The 18,223-nt window shown below is 42.8% G+C and overlaps 1 protein-coding gene across 3 annotated transcripts in view; it reads right to left on the bottom strand.

Moving 5' to 3' along the window:
• LOC132883587 (histamine N-methyltransferase-like) overlaps positions 1–18,223 on the bottom strand; it is a 73,242-nt gene that overhangs the window by 21,487 nt on the left and 33,532 nt on the right. Inside the window, exon 1 of one of the 3 annotated variants that reach the window (XM_060917381.1) lies at positions 11,528–11,686. The exons of 1 other annotated variant lie outside the window; for it this stretch is intronic. In XM_060917381.1, the coding sequence (XP_060773364.1) occupies positions 11,528–11,671 (144 nt within the window). In that variant the 5' untranslated portion in view covers positions 11,672–11,686. Of the gene's footprint in view, positions 1–2,127; positions 2,275–11,527; positions 11,687–18,223 lie in introns of those variants that run through there. One more of the 3 variants, XM_060917382.1, reaches the window with a different exon arrangement.

Raw genomic sequence — 18,223 nt, 5'->3', positions numbered from 1 at the left:
CTCAACTATTTTTTTGTGATAAGGCAAAAGTGCCCTATGGAGAACCAGGTGTTGCACTTTCCACCGGTGTCCGCGGAAAAAAATCCATTACACCAACAGACACTACTCTTTGTGCCACAGACCATGATCTTCATCACAAAGGCAGCTTGACCCCATCCATTTATTTGCGGTGCAATATTCCCGATGATATCTCCAAGTCCTTTGTCCAAGGAAAAGTCTGTGTCATTGTCAATGACTCAGTCCTGCAAATGTCCAAACCAATACATCATGCAGCAGCTATTGTGAGACAAGTCCAGTCTCGTGGAAATCCCCCAAATATTTTGATAAAATTTTCAGATGGTGGAACTGACCACAGGAACACGCTTGAGGCAGTAAAATGTTCTGCCATAGTTTTATTCAAGGAGTTGAACTTGGATATGTATGTTGCTGCACGCTGTGCTCCAGGACAGAGTTGGTCCAACCCTGCTGAGCGCGTGATGTCAATATTAAACCTTGGTCTCCAAAACTGCACCCTGCAACGGGACCAGCTTGATGAAAACACAGAGAAGCTTATAAAACAATGTTCAGGAATGGAAGCAATGAGGAACAAACTATCAGATTCACCTGAATTGAGAGAAAAGTGGACACAAAGTATTGAACCAGTGCAGTCATGCATTGGCAACAGATTTTGACGCCTTGCTTTAAAGGATGAACCCCTGGAAGTTCAAGATCCGATTTCTGATGAAGCCATCAACCAACTGGAACAACATCTAACCAGACTTTTTCCAACTTTGGACATTATTAAACTAACCAAGCAGCACACTAGTAAAGTGCCCACCTATGGACTTTGGATGCAGCGTCACTGTCGTCAAAGGCAGTATACTTTCCAAATTAAAAAAAGTGTGAAGATCGCAATTGCTGTTCCGAGGTCAAAAGCAAATCTAAACTTCAGTGGCTGCCAGACCCTGTCCTGGATGACAGTGGGGAGCATTACAAGTCCTTTGAAGCAGTCTTAGGCACCGAAACAGTGGATTAATGTCCAACCAAGATTGCCACAGCTCAGAATATTACACCTGACGCCACAGGAACTCCCACAGTTACATCTAAAGGTATTGTGAACATTGTGCCAGATGACCCAGAACTCAGGGGTTATGCTGCTACATTCACAAGTCAGAACGCCAGGGTTTTAGCAACCTGTGTTGAATGTGGGAAAACAGAGAATAATATACAGTAAGACAAGTCTAAGTCAGAGACAAAAATTATCAATCGCTATGTTGTTATCTGAGAATGACTATACTTGTGGAGCTCCCCTCACTGAACCAAACCACACTTTACACGGTAAAGTTTTGGTGAGACTGAACATACAGTGTAGCAGTCCAATGGAGAAAGCCTACTACAGCAGTGGCATTGGCAGAAAGGATACCTGTTATTATTGTGGTAATGACGAGGGACTGGTAGACAAGGACTTGACCAAAAGGTACAAGACAGTGTTCCCTTTGTGTGCGGCATGAGCACAAATAGGAGCAAAACATGTCTGCATCTCAACCATATACAACCAGTGCCTCAGAGACAGCCTCGCTTCATTAACTTTGTCACCAAGATCAGCTTTGCTGCAGTATGTTGACGATTTAATGATTTATGCCCCAACTAAAGCTCAATGTGAAGATGACACCGTAACGCTACTGCGACACCTCGCTAAGGAAGGTCATAAGGCTAGCCTCACAAAATTACAGTTTGCAAAACAGAAGGTGCATTTCTTGGGGCATGATATCACAGGGGAGATAAAAACGCTGTCTGCGGACAGTCTCAGCTATTCAGAAAATTCCCAAGCCGATCACTGTGAAACAAGTTTTGTCATTTTTGGGTATGTGTTCCTATTGCAGAGCATTCATTTCGAATTATTCCATCCTGGAAAGTCCAGTGAGAGAGCTCATGCACGGTTCGTCCCTCACTGCTTCGTCACCTGTCGTATGGACACCAGAGGCTGAAGAAGCATTCCTGGCCCTAAAAGGCGCCCTGCAGACCACACCCACGCTGGGACTGCCTGACCCCAATAAACCATTTGTTCAAACTGTAGATGAAAAGAAGGGTTTTATGACCTCTGTTCTTTTGCAGAAACACGGGGATAGATTGAGACCTGTAGCTTACTTCTCCAGCAGGCTGGATCCAGTGGCGGCTGGACTTCCTGTTTGCCTGCGTGCAGTTGCTGCAGCTGAAAAGGTGGTAACTGCCTCCAGAAATATTGTGGGGTATTCTAACCTCACCCTTTTGGTCCCACATGCTGTCTCCCTGCTTCTGTTGGAGAAAAAGACGTCACATTTGTCAGCACAGAGATGGTTGAAGTATAACACTGTCATACTTGATATGCCTAACATCATTGTGAAACGTTGTACTGTTCTGAATCCTGCCTCTCTTCTCCCTACAGAGGACGATGGAGAGCCACATGACTGTGTTGCTCTCACTAACGATTTTTGTTCCCCCAGGGCAGACTTAAAGAGCGACCCATTGGAAAATCCAGACATGGTCCTCTATGTGGATGGTTCAGCCTCCAGAGACCCAGAGATGGGAAAGAACAAAGTAAGTTTTGCCGTAGTCTCAGATCATGAGGTCCTCAAGGCGTCGTGTCTGCCCTCGAACCTGTCGGCGCAGGCCGCAGAGCTCTGTGCCCTCATTGAGGCATGCAAATTGGCGGCAGGGCAATCTGTCAATATTTTTACGGACAGTAGGTATGCATTTGGCATTGTGGACGATTTTGGCACCATTTGGAAACAGAAATTTTCTCACTAGCACAGGATCTCCCATTGCACATCATAAACTGGTCTCTGAGTTGTAGGATGCTATTCTACTCCCTAGAACCATTGCTGTGTCCCATACTAACAATACTGATCTTGTGTCTCAAGGGAATGCCAGGGCGGACGCGGCAGCTAAGTGTGCAGCCTCAGCTTCCAGTTCACCCTCTAACTTTGCTTTTCCTCAGGTTTCTACCCCCTGTTTACAGCTAGCGGACCTTCAGAGCACTGCCACTCAGGATGAGAGATGAGTCTGGAAACAGGCAGGCTGTATCTTTGCAAACTTGGTCTGGGTTTGTCCCTCGGGCCGTCCCCGTCTACCAAAATACATGTTCCCTTTCTATGCAAAATTGGCACATGGGCTCACCCATGTGTCAAAAGGGGGGATGGGAGCAGAAGTAACAAAGAGATGGTTCACAAAGGTGTTTTCAAATTATGCTGCGAAATTTTGCAAGCAATGCTTGATATGTGCACAACATAATGCAGGTCAAGGTATCAGACTAACTCAAGCAGCACACCCAATACCAGACAAACCATTTGATCACCTCCAAATGGACTTTGTTGAACTGACACCTAGTGAAGGGAAAAGGTATTGCCTGGTAATAGCTGACGTTTTCAAAATGGGTTGAAGTATTCCCCACAGCTAAACAAGACTCAGAGGTGGTAGTCAAAGCACTCCTGAGAGATATAATTCCTAGGTGGGGTATACCTAGCAAAATCTCAAGTGACAATGGAACACCCTTTGTTAATGCAGCCCTAAAGAAAATAGGAGCATTCCTAGGGATAGACCTGAAACAACATTGTGCCTATCATCCTGCCAGTGCGGGAGCAGTAGAGAGGGAAAATGGGTCACTTAAAAATAAACTAAGCAAAGCTTGTGCAGAAACAGGGCTAAGATGGACAAAGGTCCTCCCTGTAGTACTCACACAAATGAGGATGCAAACTAGGCCTAAACATGGGTTAAGCCAATTCCAAATTCTGTTTGGACGAGTACCCAACACGGGGATAGGGCCAGCTAAAGGAACACTGCCGGACACCACACTGTGTGATGATGCAATGTTGAATTACTGTGCAACGTTGTCCTCTGCTTTGAAATCTATCCACAAACAGGTAAAAGAAGCACTTCCCAAACCCGCTGAGGGACCTCTGCACGATCTACAACCAGGGGATTGGATCGTGGTGAAGGACTTCCGACGAACCAAGTGGAACAAGCCACGGTGGAATGGCCCATTCCAGGTCCTGCTCATGGCCCCAATGGCAGTGAAGGTCACAGGCAGAGTGACGTGGATCCATGCTAGCCACTGCAGGAGGGTTCCTGAACCGGCTGAGCAGGAGTGAAAAGAAGGCCTAAGTGACCCAGACGCTGACTAAAGCTCGTGAGGAAGAAGAAGGAAAAAAAAATCACTACATGGAACAGTGTGAGTATCGCATCAATCACGCATGCACCCGAGAATTAGTGGACACTGAAGAGTGTAACCCATTAGGAGATGGGCTGTGGCTCCTTATCACGGACGAAGAGGTCAGAGTGACAGCTCCAGGAGGACAATCCCAGCGGACAAATCTGAATGACACCAACGAGGAGAAAGAAGTGTTAAATGAGTACATCTTAGAACAGAACCCCAACCATAAGGTGAGACAAGTGGTAACCCGAGACTCAGGAGGAGGTAAGCGATTATCATTTAGAAGGTGCCCCACATGACCGCTTTCCCACCTTGATCCAAACCACGTGGCGAGCAAGTTCCGCGGAACTGAGCATGGCAGCACAGTTACGCTGTTGCACCCTCAATAGAGAACAGTATCTTAGTATCTAGTCAGTAAAACTGGTTTCAGAAGTCCTGAGTTTCTCCAAGCTCCGGTGAGGTGGGACGAGGGCTGATAGGGCATGCCCGCCCTCTGAGCACCAATACACGTCAAGAAGGGCAAGGGTTAACTCGGAGACCTATTTAACATAAAATGAAGGGGGTAAATCATTATAAACTAGGTCCAGTCGTGGGCCTGAGTATCTTGATCCTTCTGGGGCTCACGGGAGGATTCGTGTGGTGGTCGATACAGGGAATCCAGACTGACACAGAATCGAGACGAGGGAGACATCCAACTCATAATTTGTATTGGCAGTATGCTAATTTTACAGCTAAACAAGCTAACAGGTCAAATTGTGTAGTTTGCTCCACCCTGCCACACACCGTTACACAACCATTCATGTTCGAGATCGCCAACACAACGGATGAAGATACTGTGCAAGCATGGCGAGCCGTGATGGAAGCTGTCTGTAATGATGTAGAAAAAGGCTGTAATGTCACGTATCAAGGTGGGGGAGATGACCCGAGGGTAGAAATTAGTGTAAATGAACCAGGAAAGGAGATAAATTATACCTTATGTGCAGGGCGAAAGGGCGATCCAAACTCTAACCTCGTAGGGAAGGTCAAGGAAACTAGGTGTTCAACCGTTTGCACAGTGCAGGGTTCAGTCCCAAATCTAAATGTGACCTGCATGGGATGAAGTGGCACTCTGTACAAGCAAGGCAGAAAAGCGACAATAGGAGGTGACTTAGGACCAGGAGGGAATCTAACTCAGTTAGCGGGTCCAACCTTCTATTACCCAGGCTGGCAGTGAAAGTGTGGTCACCATGTGTATAACTTTCTTTCGGTAGATTGGAAAGGCACATGTGCCCTGATCCAATTAGATGCCCACCTAATAATAGCAACCCCTGAGACGAGTGGCAGACGGCGCAGAAGTGTCGACGATGATTTTCCTCCTCCAGAACATCAGCTGCAACCCAAGGTGAAGAAATTCTTCCAGGCACTGTTTCCACAGTACGGGACAACACAACTCTGGAATGAACTTGAGGTGGTGCATTATAGACTGACACAGTTCGTGAATTCAACCATAGAGGCCATGGAGAGCGTGAGAACTGAATTGGCCGCACTCAGATTAATGACGACACAGAATTGCATGGCCCTTGACATCCTTTTGGCAAAGGAAGGTGGAGTGTGTGTCATGATATGAGAACACTGTTGTACGTACATTCCTGAAAACGACAGGAATCATGGTAATATCACTGAGGCACTGAACAAGATGCGCAAGGTTGCTGAACAATTACGAGCAGACGAACATGGAGGAGACAAAGGCAGCTGGTGGTGTTGGTTTAGTGGATGGAAGACTAATTCTATCCACCATACCGGTCCTGGGCTTAGTGATTGTGATGCTATGTTTGCTCCCTGTTTTCTGTCGGTGTTGTATGTCTGTGTTTCAGAGGCAGCTGACAAATATTGGTTACCAGATGGTGAAAATAGGCTCAGATGACTTGCCTGACTGGCCTCCAAACCCACACGAAGACTATAACCCACCATTCGATGACATCAGCACAGTTGACATGAAACTAGTCCTGACTTAAAACACTTTCATTATGATTGTTTCCTGTTCTATTATTCCTGATCTATGTATATGGCTTGCTAGCATTTACTTAAAGACGTCTGTGTCTTATAAAAACAGCCTTAGCATTATCCCTGTACACTCAATGACGTGTTAAGTCAAATCTCTCTGAGAACTCTTATCACTGAAACTGTGTACAGTTCTTTTCTTTTAGCAATTATTATCCTGTAGGATAAAAAGGGGGGAAATGTGAGGGAAATCTAATGGACGAACATTATTATTCTCTGCGCTTCTGTATGTTGAGCTCAAGTGACTTAGTGTACTGAGAAAAGTTGTTTTTCCAATGCTGTAATTGCCTTTCTGTGGCCTTGGCTGGTGATAAGCAGGGTGTCTGAGTTCCTGCACATCTCAGAGAACGCCAGGTGCACGCTTTAATAAAGCTTCACAGAAAATCTTGAGCCAAATAACGTGAAGATGCAAGCAGTAAGCGAATGCCTTTAGAGTATAATGGATAACAGCCACTAAAACACAACTCAGAGCGCACGCGTACTCTCACATCACTAGAGGTGATGTTCAGCTTTAATTTTCTTTCTTTCCTATCTTATATTTCTTTTATATGATTTACCATAATAAATGACTGAAAAGACAACTGCTAAGTGTTCTGAAGTGTTTATTAGAAATTTCCATTACAAAAGACAACCAAGGGACTGACTGGCGTTGTTGATTCGAGAAGCAATTTCCTTATTGAGAAAACCATTTGAAGAGATGGTGCTTCTTAGGTACTTGAAGTGCTCCACTCAGTGCATTTACATGCACATCCAAATCGAGCTGCTGTCGGTAATCGAGCTAAGGGTCCCAGCAGGGGTGCCAGAGAAATCCAATCCTACATGCACACAAGGAAATCGAGCTATTGTGTGAGGTACATTGTGCACCCGATCCACAGGTGGCGCTACATGCCCCATCGTGTTGGTACACTTCCGGTTGTCGTCATGAAGAAGAGCTATTCAAGAGTATAAACAAAATTATCAGCAGTGTTGCCAGATACTGCTGACGTTTTCCAGCCCAAAACATGTTCAAATCCACCAAATTCCACTTAAAACCGCCCAATCTGGCAACACTGGCAGTTCAGTGTTCACAAGTTCCGTGCTCAAGCTGTTAGGCTTGCTCTAACAGACTGTATGGCTACAAACTGTCCTGCGCAGACCACTGTTTTGTAAGACAACTTATTTTGCACAATTGTATATTTTTCAAAAGTAATTTTTTGCTTACAAAAAAATATTTTTTTTTGCTTACAATTTAATTTGTCTTAATAAACACACAAAGTTCAATTGCTTTGTTTTTATTGACATTCTTCAGATGTTGGACATCTATACACACACACACACACACAAATACAATGACTTGTTTATGTACACAATTCACAGCTATGCAATAGCTGTACAGATGTATTTGGTGATACAGTAAGTGAGCTAAATTTTAACAGTGCAAACAATGCCACAAAAAGAAAAGATTCATGCCGTTGTCATGATTCGTTGTCATGCCGACCGAGGCTGTTGTGTTTCCCGCTTGTGGTCTCGTCACTCGTCACTTCCGGAAGGGGCAGTGCTGAAGTAAGTAGCTCGAATACGTAGCTCAATAGGGTTTACATGCACTAAGTAGCTCGACAGAAATCGCATAATCTAGGTCGTGTAGCTCGATTCCGAGAAATCAAGTTCGGTTCAATTTCAGCCGAATTAAGGTGTATACATGGCATTTTGAACTTCGATTTCAGTCGAGTAACAGCAGAAATTCGATTCTCTCTATGTGCATGTAAACGCACTGATAGTTGCAAGGGGTTAGGCCTTCCTTATCTATCGGAAGGGAACTGGGCACTTCAACATCAAATGTGCTGATTTATCTCCACTCTTGGTAGATCAATTGCTGTGGCTTTTTGTGACAAATGGTGGAAAAGCTCCATTTTGTTCTCCCCGGACTGCAGAAAGGTCTTCCAATTCACTGGAATAGCTGCGTTATCACATACTCTTCTTTGAGAGCCCAGGCCTCTTGCCTCTCTTTGACCACGCTTTAAACTGTTTTGCAAGTACTGATCCCATATTAGATACTCTTAACATTTTGTGCTTGTAGAATGATGTAATTACAAAATACTGATGTGGCGTAGTCCTTAAATGCCTTTGATGTCTTAGATGGCAGCGTGTTCACAACTGCAGTAGCGTCGAACTTTTCACTTCAACCACTGGACACTACTGTAGGACCAACCTCAAGGCACTTGACTAATTCAGACTTCTGTCCTGAACACCTTCTACCATTACAAGAGATTGAAGATGGGCTAGCTTGATTTTCATGTCTGAAAATTCCTGGAGATTCCCATCGCGTGTCTGGCAAGCAATATACAGTCTTGCAAACAGATTAGTCACTCTTTAGTGCAGACGTTTGAGATTTTGTCTTCTTATGGCCCTTTTCCACTACCCTTTTTCAGCTCACTTCAGCTTGCTTCAGCTCACTTCAGCCCAACACGGCTCGCGTTTCGACTACCAAAAACCGGCACGACTCAGCTCGTTTCAGCCCTGCTTAGCCCCTAAAACTCGCACCGTTTTGGAGTGGGGCTGAAGCGAGCCAAGCCGTGCTGAGTGAGGCTGGGGGTGTGAGCAGACACTCCCCTGTGCACTGATTGGTGAGGAGGAGTGTCCTCACATGCCCACACACGCCCCGCGAGCGCGCTGGGATCTGTAAACACCGCAAACCTGGAAGAATAATAATTACGAATTACGAGAATTTCTGAAGCCTTATGCGCCTCGCCTCATCTATACGCTCTTGCCAGTATCTGTCCGCGTTGTCGGTGACAACAAGCCACAGCACCAAGACCAGCAACACTAACGACTCCATGTCCTCCATGTTTATTGTTTACTATCCGGGTCGTGAGACTACCGCTTAAAAGCTCACTGAATCAGTGACATACAGAGCATCGTGGACGAGTTCGCGGAGCGCAAGGCTCGTCGTATGCCCTTCAAATAATGCGCGCAGTAGGCTATTGATGTTTTATTATGAGCCATGTACAGTATGTCGCCTAATGTTTTTTTGTTTCTGAGTTACATGTTCGTTTGAAGGACTTAATGTACAAAATAACATAGTTGCACCCCGTAGTGCTGAAATTGGTAAACACAGTGCATTCAGTGAGGTTTGCACCGCCCTCCTTTTATTTCTGACTCTTCCTGTCACCGTTGCAACCTCTGAGCGCTCATTCGTATGCCCTTCAAATAATGTGCGCAGTATAGGCTATTGATGTTTTATTATGAGCCATGTACAGTATCCTAATGTTTTTTGTTTCTGAGTTACATGTTCGTTTGAAGGACTTCTCATCTCTCATCTCATTATCTCTAGCCGCTTTATCCTTCTACAGGGTCGCAGGCAAGCTGGAGCCTATCCCAGCTGACTACGGGCGAAAGGCGGGGTACACCCTGGACAAGTCGCCAGCGTTTGAAGGACTTGATGTATTAAATAACATAGTTGCACCCGGTAGTGTTGAAATTGGTAAACACCGCAGTTGCGGACATTTTGTAGCCTAAAATGATGTTATGATAAGCTTTAATAAAGTGCCCGGTCATTTGCCCCGCCCCCGGCCCGGCTCTGACTTGTTCCGCCACTGTCACTGATGTCACTGTTTGCGCTGCTTAACGACATCACGTGACGTCCACCCACTTTCGCTAACTCCACCCAATGTGTCCACCCACTTCCAGCCAGCACGGTTCAGCGCGGTTGTAGTCGAAATGCAACTCCAACAGCCCCGCTCAGCTCGACTCAGCACGGCACGGCTCAGCCGCGTTTGTAGTGGAAAAGCGGCATTAGTGGCAGGATTGTCTGTTGTCCCAAAGAGAGAGAACTTGTTTCAATGAATGGTATCAGTTATTGCTTTTGAGCACTCAACTAGCCTTTCGTTCACATACATTTCGTATTGTGACGGTCCTTTTTGTTCTGCAGATTGAACTGCCTCAACAACACTTTCTGGCAGGATTTCTTTTGTGTCTAGAGCAAGCAAATCAGCATGGCCTTCTTTAAGGCACTGTCCACACGGCAACGGATTCAGGTGAATCTGATAAAATTGTTTATCGTTTCAGCCTGGCGTCCACACGGCACCGGCGTTTTGGGTGCCCCAAAACGAAATCTTTTGAGAACGGGTTCCAGAGTGGAAAGATCTGGTAACGGCACCATTGCGAAGTCGTCTGGATGAGTAGAACGGATTTGTTTACGATGACGTCACAACCACATGTGCTTCACGCCGGGTAGAAGTGTAACGAACTCGATGCGAGTTGTCAACAAATCCTATAACTTGGTTCATGAAACGCGCTTACAAAATATTTTCACTGTGAATATTTATTGTGTAATGGTGCAAAGTGAGAGAGAGAGAGAGAGAGAGAGAGAGAGAAATAGTCCTTAGGGCAGAGTCAATCCTGCCAGCAAAAATAGGGAAAAAAAGGAGCGATCTCACCTCTTCAGATGTTGGTTTAAGTCCTACAATACATTCCTCAAAAAGGGCGTAGAAGAACAAATTAATCCATCAACATGTAGCATTCAATTTATTCTGGACCATTAAAGACACCGCCTTCCGCGTAGAATCATACGTCATCCTCGCCGCCATATTGGATGGGGCAAAGCGGAGAATAAAGATGCCTCATTCATGTGCTGCGTTTAACTGTACCAACAGGTTTACCGTCCAAATGAGATCACATAGGATTACCTTTCACAGGGGAGACTGGAAAAATACTTTTCATTGTATTTGGTCATTATAACGTAATTTTACAAACAGATTTATCTGACTTTGTGGCTAATATGAAGTCTCGCGCATAATAGTTTATTGATCAAGTTTTTGATTAAGGATTGAAATTGAGTGATGAGTTTATTGTGAATAACTCTGTGTATTGTAATGTTCACTGTAACAGTTACTGTATTTGCGGCAGGCTTTTGAAGATGTTGTCCTCGGCTCCATTCTTCAGTTGTTGACTTGATGATTAAGGAGTGAAATAAAGTGATAGAGTTTGATGGTGTGTGTAAGTATGTGTATTTTAATTACTGTAACTGGTACTGTATTTGTGGTTTGAGGGCTGAGTTGGAGGCCACTTGACTGCCTGTGAAAATTCAAACTCGTACACACAGTCACAACAAACGCAAAAGTTGTTGACATAATTTTATTGGATTCTCAGGATTCTCGCAAAACGGTTTTGCGAGAATCCAAACAGATTCCTGCAAATTTTCACGAAATTCTAGCCCTGGGGGTGATCTTTACATTATGTCTTCTTCCAAGTTTCAAAATCAGCAGGGTTATCAGTGTTTCTGCTCTCGATATACTCGTCATATGCACTGCAAAGAAAGGCATATAAAGCACACTCACTCACTTGATGGGCATAACGAGTGCTAGTGATGTGGGAAGCTTTAAGAATACCATCAGCTCTTCCTTCTCTTGTAACGTCTCCTTGAACCAGTGCATTGTCCCATCCACTATTGTTCAGCCATTGTCTGATCATGTTGAATAACGCCATTTCTGTGTGCAAACCACCCATCATAACCACATATTTGTCTTCTCCATACAAATCTGCTGTACGCCATTGTGTTTGCTTGGCAAGTGCAAATAACGGCTGATCCGTCACAATTACCGATGCTTGTTCAGGGTTGAGATGTGCGGTTGACTGCTTGGCTATTTTCATTGAGTGCTGAATCATTGCCATTGTATGAACATTTTCATCAAAAAGTGGTAAGAGTGAAGTAATAGCTTGGGCTCTCAGTGCTTGGGTCTGCAGCAATGCGAAATGAGCAGACCAAAATGGGTATTCAGCTTCTTCTAGTTTTTCTTTTTCTCACAGCCTTTCAACTTTATCAAGCCATTGATACTCAGACATTATGCTTCCACTGATAAGTTTAGATAAAAGATTAAAAACAAAGAAAATATCTAAGGTACGGGGAGGAAAGAAGGAAAAAAGATAAATTTAGATTTCCTTCAAATTCTAATTGTGAGCCTGCAGTACAAGACTGCTGAGCATCTAGAAAATCACTTTCTTTATAGCGTTAGAGGTAAGATTCCAAAGGGGTCTTGCTTTTATATGCATCTAGTAATTAAAAGCTTTATTTACTGAAAATTTCATGCTTGTATCACAAATTACACAATATTGTGTGGGTTTTTTTTTTTTTTTGGTCTCTTAACCACCGGACTATTTTTGGGAGGTGGGAGGAAAATGGAGAACCCATCTGTTTACAGATGATATAACTGTAGGTGCTGCTGTTATTGGTTTACTGGTAATTTAACTTTTTACCTGTTACACAATCATTTATTTTGCTTACTTTCCTTTGCTTCATACTATCAAAGAAAATTTAGCTCTTTTATTGTTTTATGTACATTGTGTAAAGCATGTATAAATATGTATTGCATGTGCCACAGTGTTACTTCATATTTATATACTGTATCATGTCATCAGTTATGTCTACCAAAGACCTAAGAGTACAAAGCAGTTGTGAGTGGGTGGGCGTGTTTTGGTCTTGTAGAGCAGTCTTTATTATTGCTGAGCTAGTGTGAACATGAACCATTTGGTCCAGTACAGCCTCGAGTCAGGTTAGTAATCATTCATACACCTCTATTACAAGTGGGAACATGTGCTAACATTGCTTTCTTTGTGAGAGTCCTAGTTTCTCTCACACAGGGATGAGAGTTTTTCGCTTTTCGGCGGATTTCCGCTTTTTCTGAGCGAAAATCAATATTATGCCAAATCCGTTGAGATTTTTTTTCATTGAGGGGGGTTGGGGTATGTTCCTTCGTGATACTCAAGTGTACGACGATGTTACATGTTTACATTTTCGCCATCTTTAGTCTCGCTAAGTCTCGCGGTAGAATACGTGTTATCTACAATGTAATTGGCCAAAACATCGCTGGCGAGAGCATGATAGCCAATCATAACAGTTCTTACAAAAGTACCCGCATCTGTTCTATTTTATCGAAACTTGCACATGTTCATCGTCGCTGCGCTTCACAAATACGTCTCTTTTTCGTATCGGCTTTTTTACTCAAAATGCCGAATACAATTGACAAGCAAGACGAAGCGAAGGTACGTGAAATCGATGCTGGTATAAAAAACAGAGAGGACTGACAAGCTTTTGTCTTTGGCCAAAAGGCTGAAGAAGTCGAAATGATTAAATGAAAATGAGAAGTGACTGTGAACTATAAATAATTGTATAAAGTGCACACAGACATTATCCCATAAACTTAGCATTCGTTTGATTTAATACATTGAACATGTATATGATGGTCAGTAAATCTGAATTAATGCTGACAGTTTTGAAAACTTAAATATTTCAAAAGACTTTTTGAAATCATGTGCAACTAATGAGGACATAGGGTGACTGACCTTTTCTCCCTAAGAAATTTTATTTAATATATGAACATTTTGATAATTAATAAAACTTACGTTTAATGTGAATTTAGTTTGTCATTTTTGTTGATTATAAATTATAACCATACCCTTGAATGTAGAATGTGATTTTATTTTGAATTCAAACAATACTCCTATTGATTTGAAACATATTTTCATGTAAATATATAAAAAAGACAACAGATTTTTTTTTTATCTACTACAGCTCAGATTGCAGGAAAAGTGAAACCACTTTTCCTGCAATCTGAGCTGTAGTAGATAAAAAAAAAAATCTGTTGTTTTATAGTAAGGCCTTATTTTTCAAAATTTTCCTGGGGAGGGGGGTATCCCTCCCAGACCCCCGGCTTCGGGCGCCATCTTGTTTTCTACTTTTTTGGTGACCACCCACTCTCATCCCTACTCACACCAAATGGGCAGTGGTAGCTCAATGGTTAAGGCTGAGTGTTCGTTAATAGATCACTAACCCCCACGTGGGGTTGCTTGATTTACAAATGGGGTCTTGGGAGGGGAAAAAACACATTCTTCTCTTTTGTTTTATTCATTTGTTTGACTTTTTATTATTAGAAATATTAATAATTTAACATTAGTTGTAAAGCATTAGATTTGGCACTTCTAGATTAGTAAATGCATTTCAATGTAAAATTGTAAAAGTTTAGATTTGAGATGCAGCTCATGACAACCTTAGGCTTTAAAGACAGCTTTAAACAGAGCTTGTTGCTGTCCTTGTTACTTGGCTCTAACATGCCATCTATAGTGTGTGAATTTTTAATCTTCCAGAGGTTGATAAAGTACACAGAGTATGTGAACCTTGCAATGCTCTTATTTCTGGCCCATCTCACACCATCCCAGCATGAATTATTACCTCCGCCAAGGAGGTTATGTTTTCGGTAGCATTGGTTTGTTGGTTTGTCTGTTAGCAACATTATGGAAAAAGTTATGAACGGATTGCTCTGAAATTTTTTCCAGAGGTGTGACTGGGCACAAGTAACAAGCTATTAAATTTTGGCGGTGATCCAGATCACCTTCTGGATCCCGGATTTATTTAAAGGATTCTTGGCGGAGGTCTGTGCTCTCCGAGTGCTTTTCTAGTTCCTTATATATTGGTTGAAGTGGATTGTGACGAGTGGAAAGAGATGTACCCTTATCAAAGCTATGTCAAGACATGTAAGCTCACCCTTCGCACTAGACAGTAAGCCTGAGCAAGGACCATTCCTTTGGCTTTTGTCTCTCACATTACTGACACAAAATCTACAAATGTTACAGCAAATATGAAATTATAAATAAAGCAGAATGTAGGGTGGTCAAGGTTTGGGGTCGTAGAAAATTCATAATATGCATTTGGGGTTGTTTGGGAAACTTTTAATGAAATGTTGAGTTCAAACTCCAGAGAGCTATTGTTGAACAATTCTCCTAAACCCTCAACTATATCTGGGTCACCATATATGGCAAACGTACATGGACAACTGGCCATCATTATGTGGGCCTCAAATTGTTAATTGTCTAGAATGTTTTGTATGCTGTAAGATTTCCCTTCACTGAAACTAAGGCCAAAAGCTGTTCCAGCATGACAATACCCCTATGCACAAAGTGAGCTCCATGAAGACATGATGTGTTAATGCTGGAGTGGAAGAACTTGAGTGTCCTGCACAGAGCCCTGACTGAACTCAACCCCACTGAACACCTTTGGGATGAACTGGAGCCTCCTCACCACATCAGTGCCTGATCCCACTATTGCTGTTGTAGCTGAATGAACACACACCTCTATAGCCACACCCCAAAATCTAGTGGAAAGCCTTCCCAGAGGAGTGGAACTTTATTATATCATCAAATTGGGGTTACAAGTTTGGAATGACTCGAGTTCAGCAAGCACTTGTTGGCATGATGGTCAGGTGTCCACATACTTTTGGCTATATAGTGTATGTGACTGGATTGCTGTTCAAAACAGAAATTCATGCATTTACAGGGAATCTTCTTCAGACTTTACTATCCATGCCAAGCACCAGAGGGTTCTGATGAGCCACACTGGATCCCATGCAGAGAATACTTCAATGGCTTTGCTGACTTCATGAAAATGAGCCGAGCACTGAGTGAAAGAATTTTTAACTACGTCTTTGGTAAGCTCTTTGTTCAGACACCAATAATGAATATCTTTAGCCTCTTTATGTATTGAAAAAACTTGTTACTGTGAAGTAACACCTACTGAATGTTGAGTATATATATTCAGCAGCTGTTCTACTGTACTTAAGTGATAGTTGTGTGTGTGTGTGCGCGCACAGTATTTATAAGCTTATACTCTATGTATTCAACATTTAACCGATATACCTAGATTGTGAGACAGAGATTTTGACATTGCTGGTTAAAAGTTTGGACACCACTGCTTATAAAAGGCGTTTCTTCATTCTTACTTTTTTTTTCTTTTTGGAATTATGTTGTGGCCATGGATAAGAATTATTTTTTATTTTAAAGACTATCTATTATGCACTGCAGTTCTTTCATGAGCTCTTATATACCAGCCACTTTAAGAAGAACACCCCTGCACATTCAGTGCAGTTATCTTATCAACACACATATTTTCACACAACAGTTTTTAGAGTTTGCACAGAATGGTGTGCATCCTGTGAGCAGCAAAGACTTAATGAGCAGCATGTAGAAATGCCTTACTGATCAGAGAGTTCAGAAGATAAGAGTGGTTTAAAGCTAACAGGAAGGCTACAGTAACTTAAAGGAGATACGCAGAACCATGGCCTCACTTTTTGTTTATAAATGCCTCGAGACCTCAAGAATGGCATAGGAATAGTTTTAAGCATTAACAATAAATCTGATATAGTAATTTTTACGATTAAAGTGGTTTTATATAGGTAGCAGTCTGAGTGAATGACCTTTGACATCTGTGACGTCACAGCAGGAAGGCTATCGGTCTCATCACCATTTTCACTATACTAAAAAACACAGAGCTAACTGCAACTTCGATCCTACATATTGAGCTAATTTATCACCATGCCGCGTAGATGTGTTGCTGGCAGGTGCAGCAACACAACAGAAGGTGGATTTACGGTGCCTTCATGGCCCAAGAATGCTCAAACTGCAAAGATTTGGATGCGTTTTGCGAGAAATTCATGGATTGGGCACCTATGAAGTGGTCTGTCTGCTCTGCACATTTTACTGAGGACTCATACGAAACCTCTGATCTGTTGAGGAGCGTTGGCTATAAGCCCGTGTTGAAAGAGGGTGCAGTACCAACAATTAAAGGAAAAGAAAACTACAAGAAAGGGAAAGTAAGTTCAGTTGCACCAGTTCTCCCGGTGTGTGAGCCGGGCAGTAATGGCGGAGTACTCAGTATGGAGAAAATGGAGAATGAGTGGACCAGTCATCAGATTTCTCTGCTGGATATGCTTGCCTCAGCAGCAATATCTCACCCTTACATGGAAGAAGCGGATGAACGAAGAACTGAAAGTCAGATTGCTTCAAAACAATCTGCCACAAGCTCAGCCTTCAGGAAGTGAGAATGCAGACGGGTAAGATGCGACTCTCATTTGGTTGCATAACAAAAACAACATTTGTTGTTTACCTGCATTTAGATTAATACAACCCCAATTCCAAAAAAGTTGGGACAAAGTACAAATTGTAAATAAAAATGGAATGCAATGATGTGGAAGTCTCAAAATTCCATATTTTATTCAGAATAGAACATAGATGACATATCAAATGTTTAAACTGAGAAAATGTATAATTTAAAGAGAAAAATTAGGTGATTTTAAATTTCATGACAACAACACATCTCAAAAAAGTTGGGACAAGGCCATGTTTACCACTGTGAGACATCCCCTTTTCTCTTTACAACAGTCTGTAAACGTCTGGGGACTGAGGAGACAAGTTGCTCAAGTTTAGGGATAAGAATGTTAACCCATTCTTGTCTAATGTAGGATTCTAGTTGCTCAACTGTCTTAGGTCTTTTTTGTCGTATCTTCCGTTTTATGATGCGCCAAATGTTTATGGGTGAAAGATCTGGACTGCAGGCTGGCCAGTTCAGTACCTGGACCCTTCTTCTACACAGCCATGATGCTGTAATTGATGCAGTATGTGGTTTGGCATTGTCATGTTGGAAAATGCAAGGTCTTCCCTGAAAGAGACGTGGTCTGGATGGGAGCATATGTTGCTCTAGAACCTGGATATACCTTTCAGCATTGATGGTGTCTTTCCAGATGTGTAAGCTGCCCATGCCACACGCACTAATGCAACCCCATACCATCAGAGATGCAGGCTTCTGAACCGAGCGCTGATAACAACTTGGGTCATCCTTCTCCTCTTTAGTCCGAATGACACGGCGTCCCTGATTTACATAAAGAACTTCAAATTTTGATTCCTCTGACCACAGAACAGTTTTCCACTTTGCCACAGTCCATTTTAAATGAGCCTTGGCCCAGAGAAGACGTCTGCGCTTCTGGATCGTGTTTAGATACAGCTTCTTCTTTGAACTATAGAGTTTTAGCTGGCAACGGCGGATGGCACGGTGAATTGTGTTCACAGATAATGTTCTCTGGAAATATTCCTGAGCCCATTTTGTGATTTCCAATACAGAAGCATGCCTGTATGTGATGCAGTGCCGTCTAAGGGCCCGAAGATCACGGGCACCCAGTATGGTTTTCCGGCCTTGACCCTTACGCACAGAGGTTC

Source organism: Neoarius graeffei, chromosome 3 (genome assembly GCF_027579695.1).
Source record: "Neoarius graeffei isolate fNeoGra1 chromosome 3, fNeoGra1.pri, whole genome shotgun sequence".
Classification (NCBI taxonomy): Eukaryota; Metazoa; Chordata; class Actinopteri; order Siluriformes; family Ariidae; genus Neoarius; species Neoarius graeffei.
Note: the sequence above shows the minus strand (reverse complement) of the source record. Positions and strands in the feature narration are given on the sequence as shown.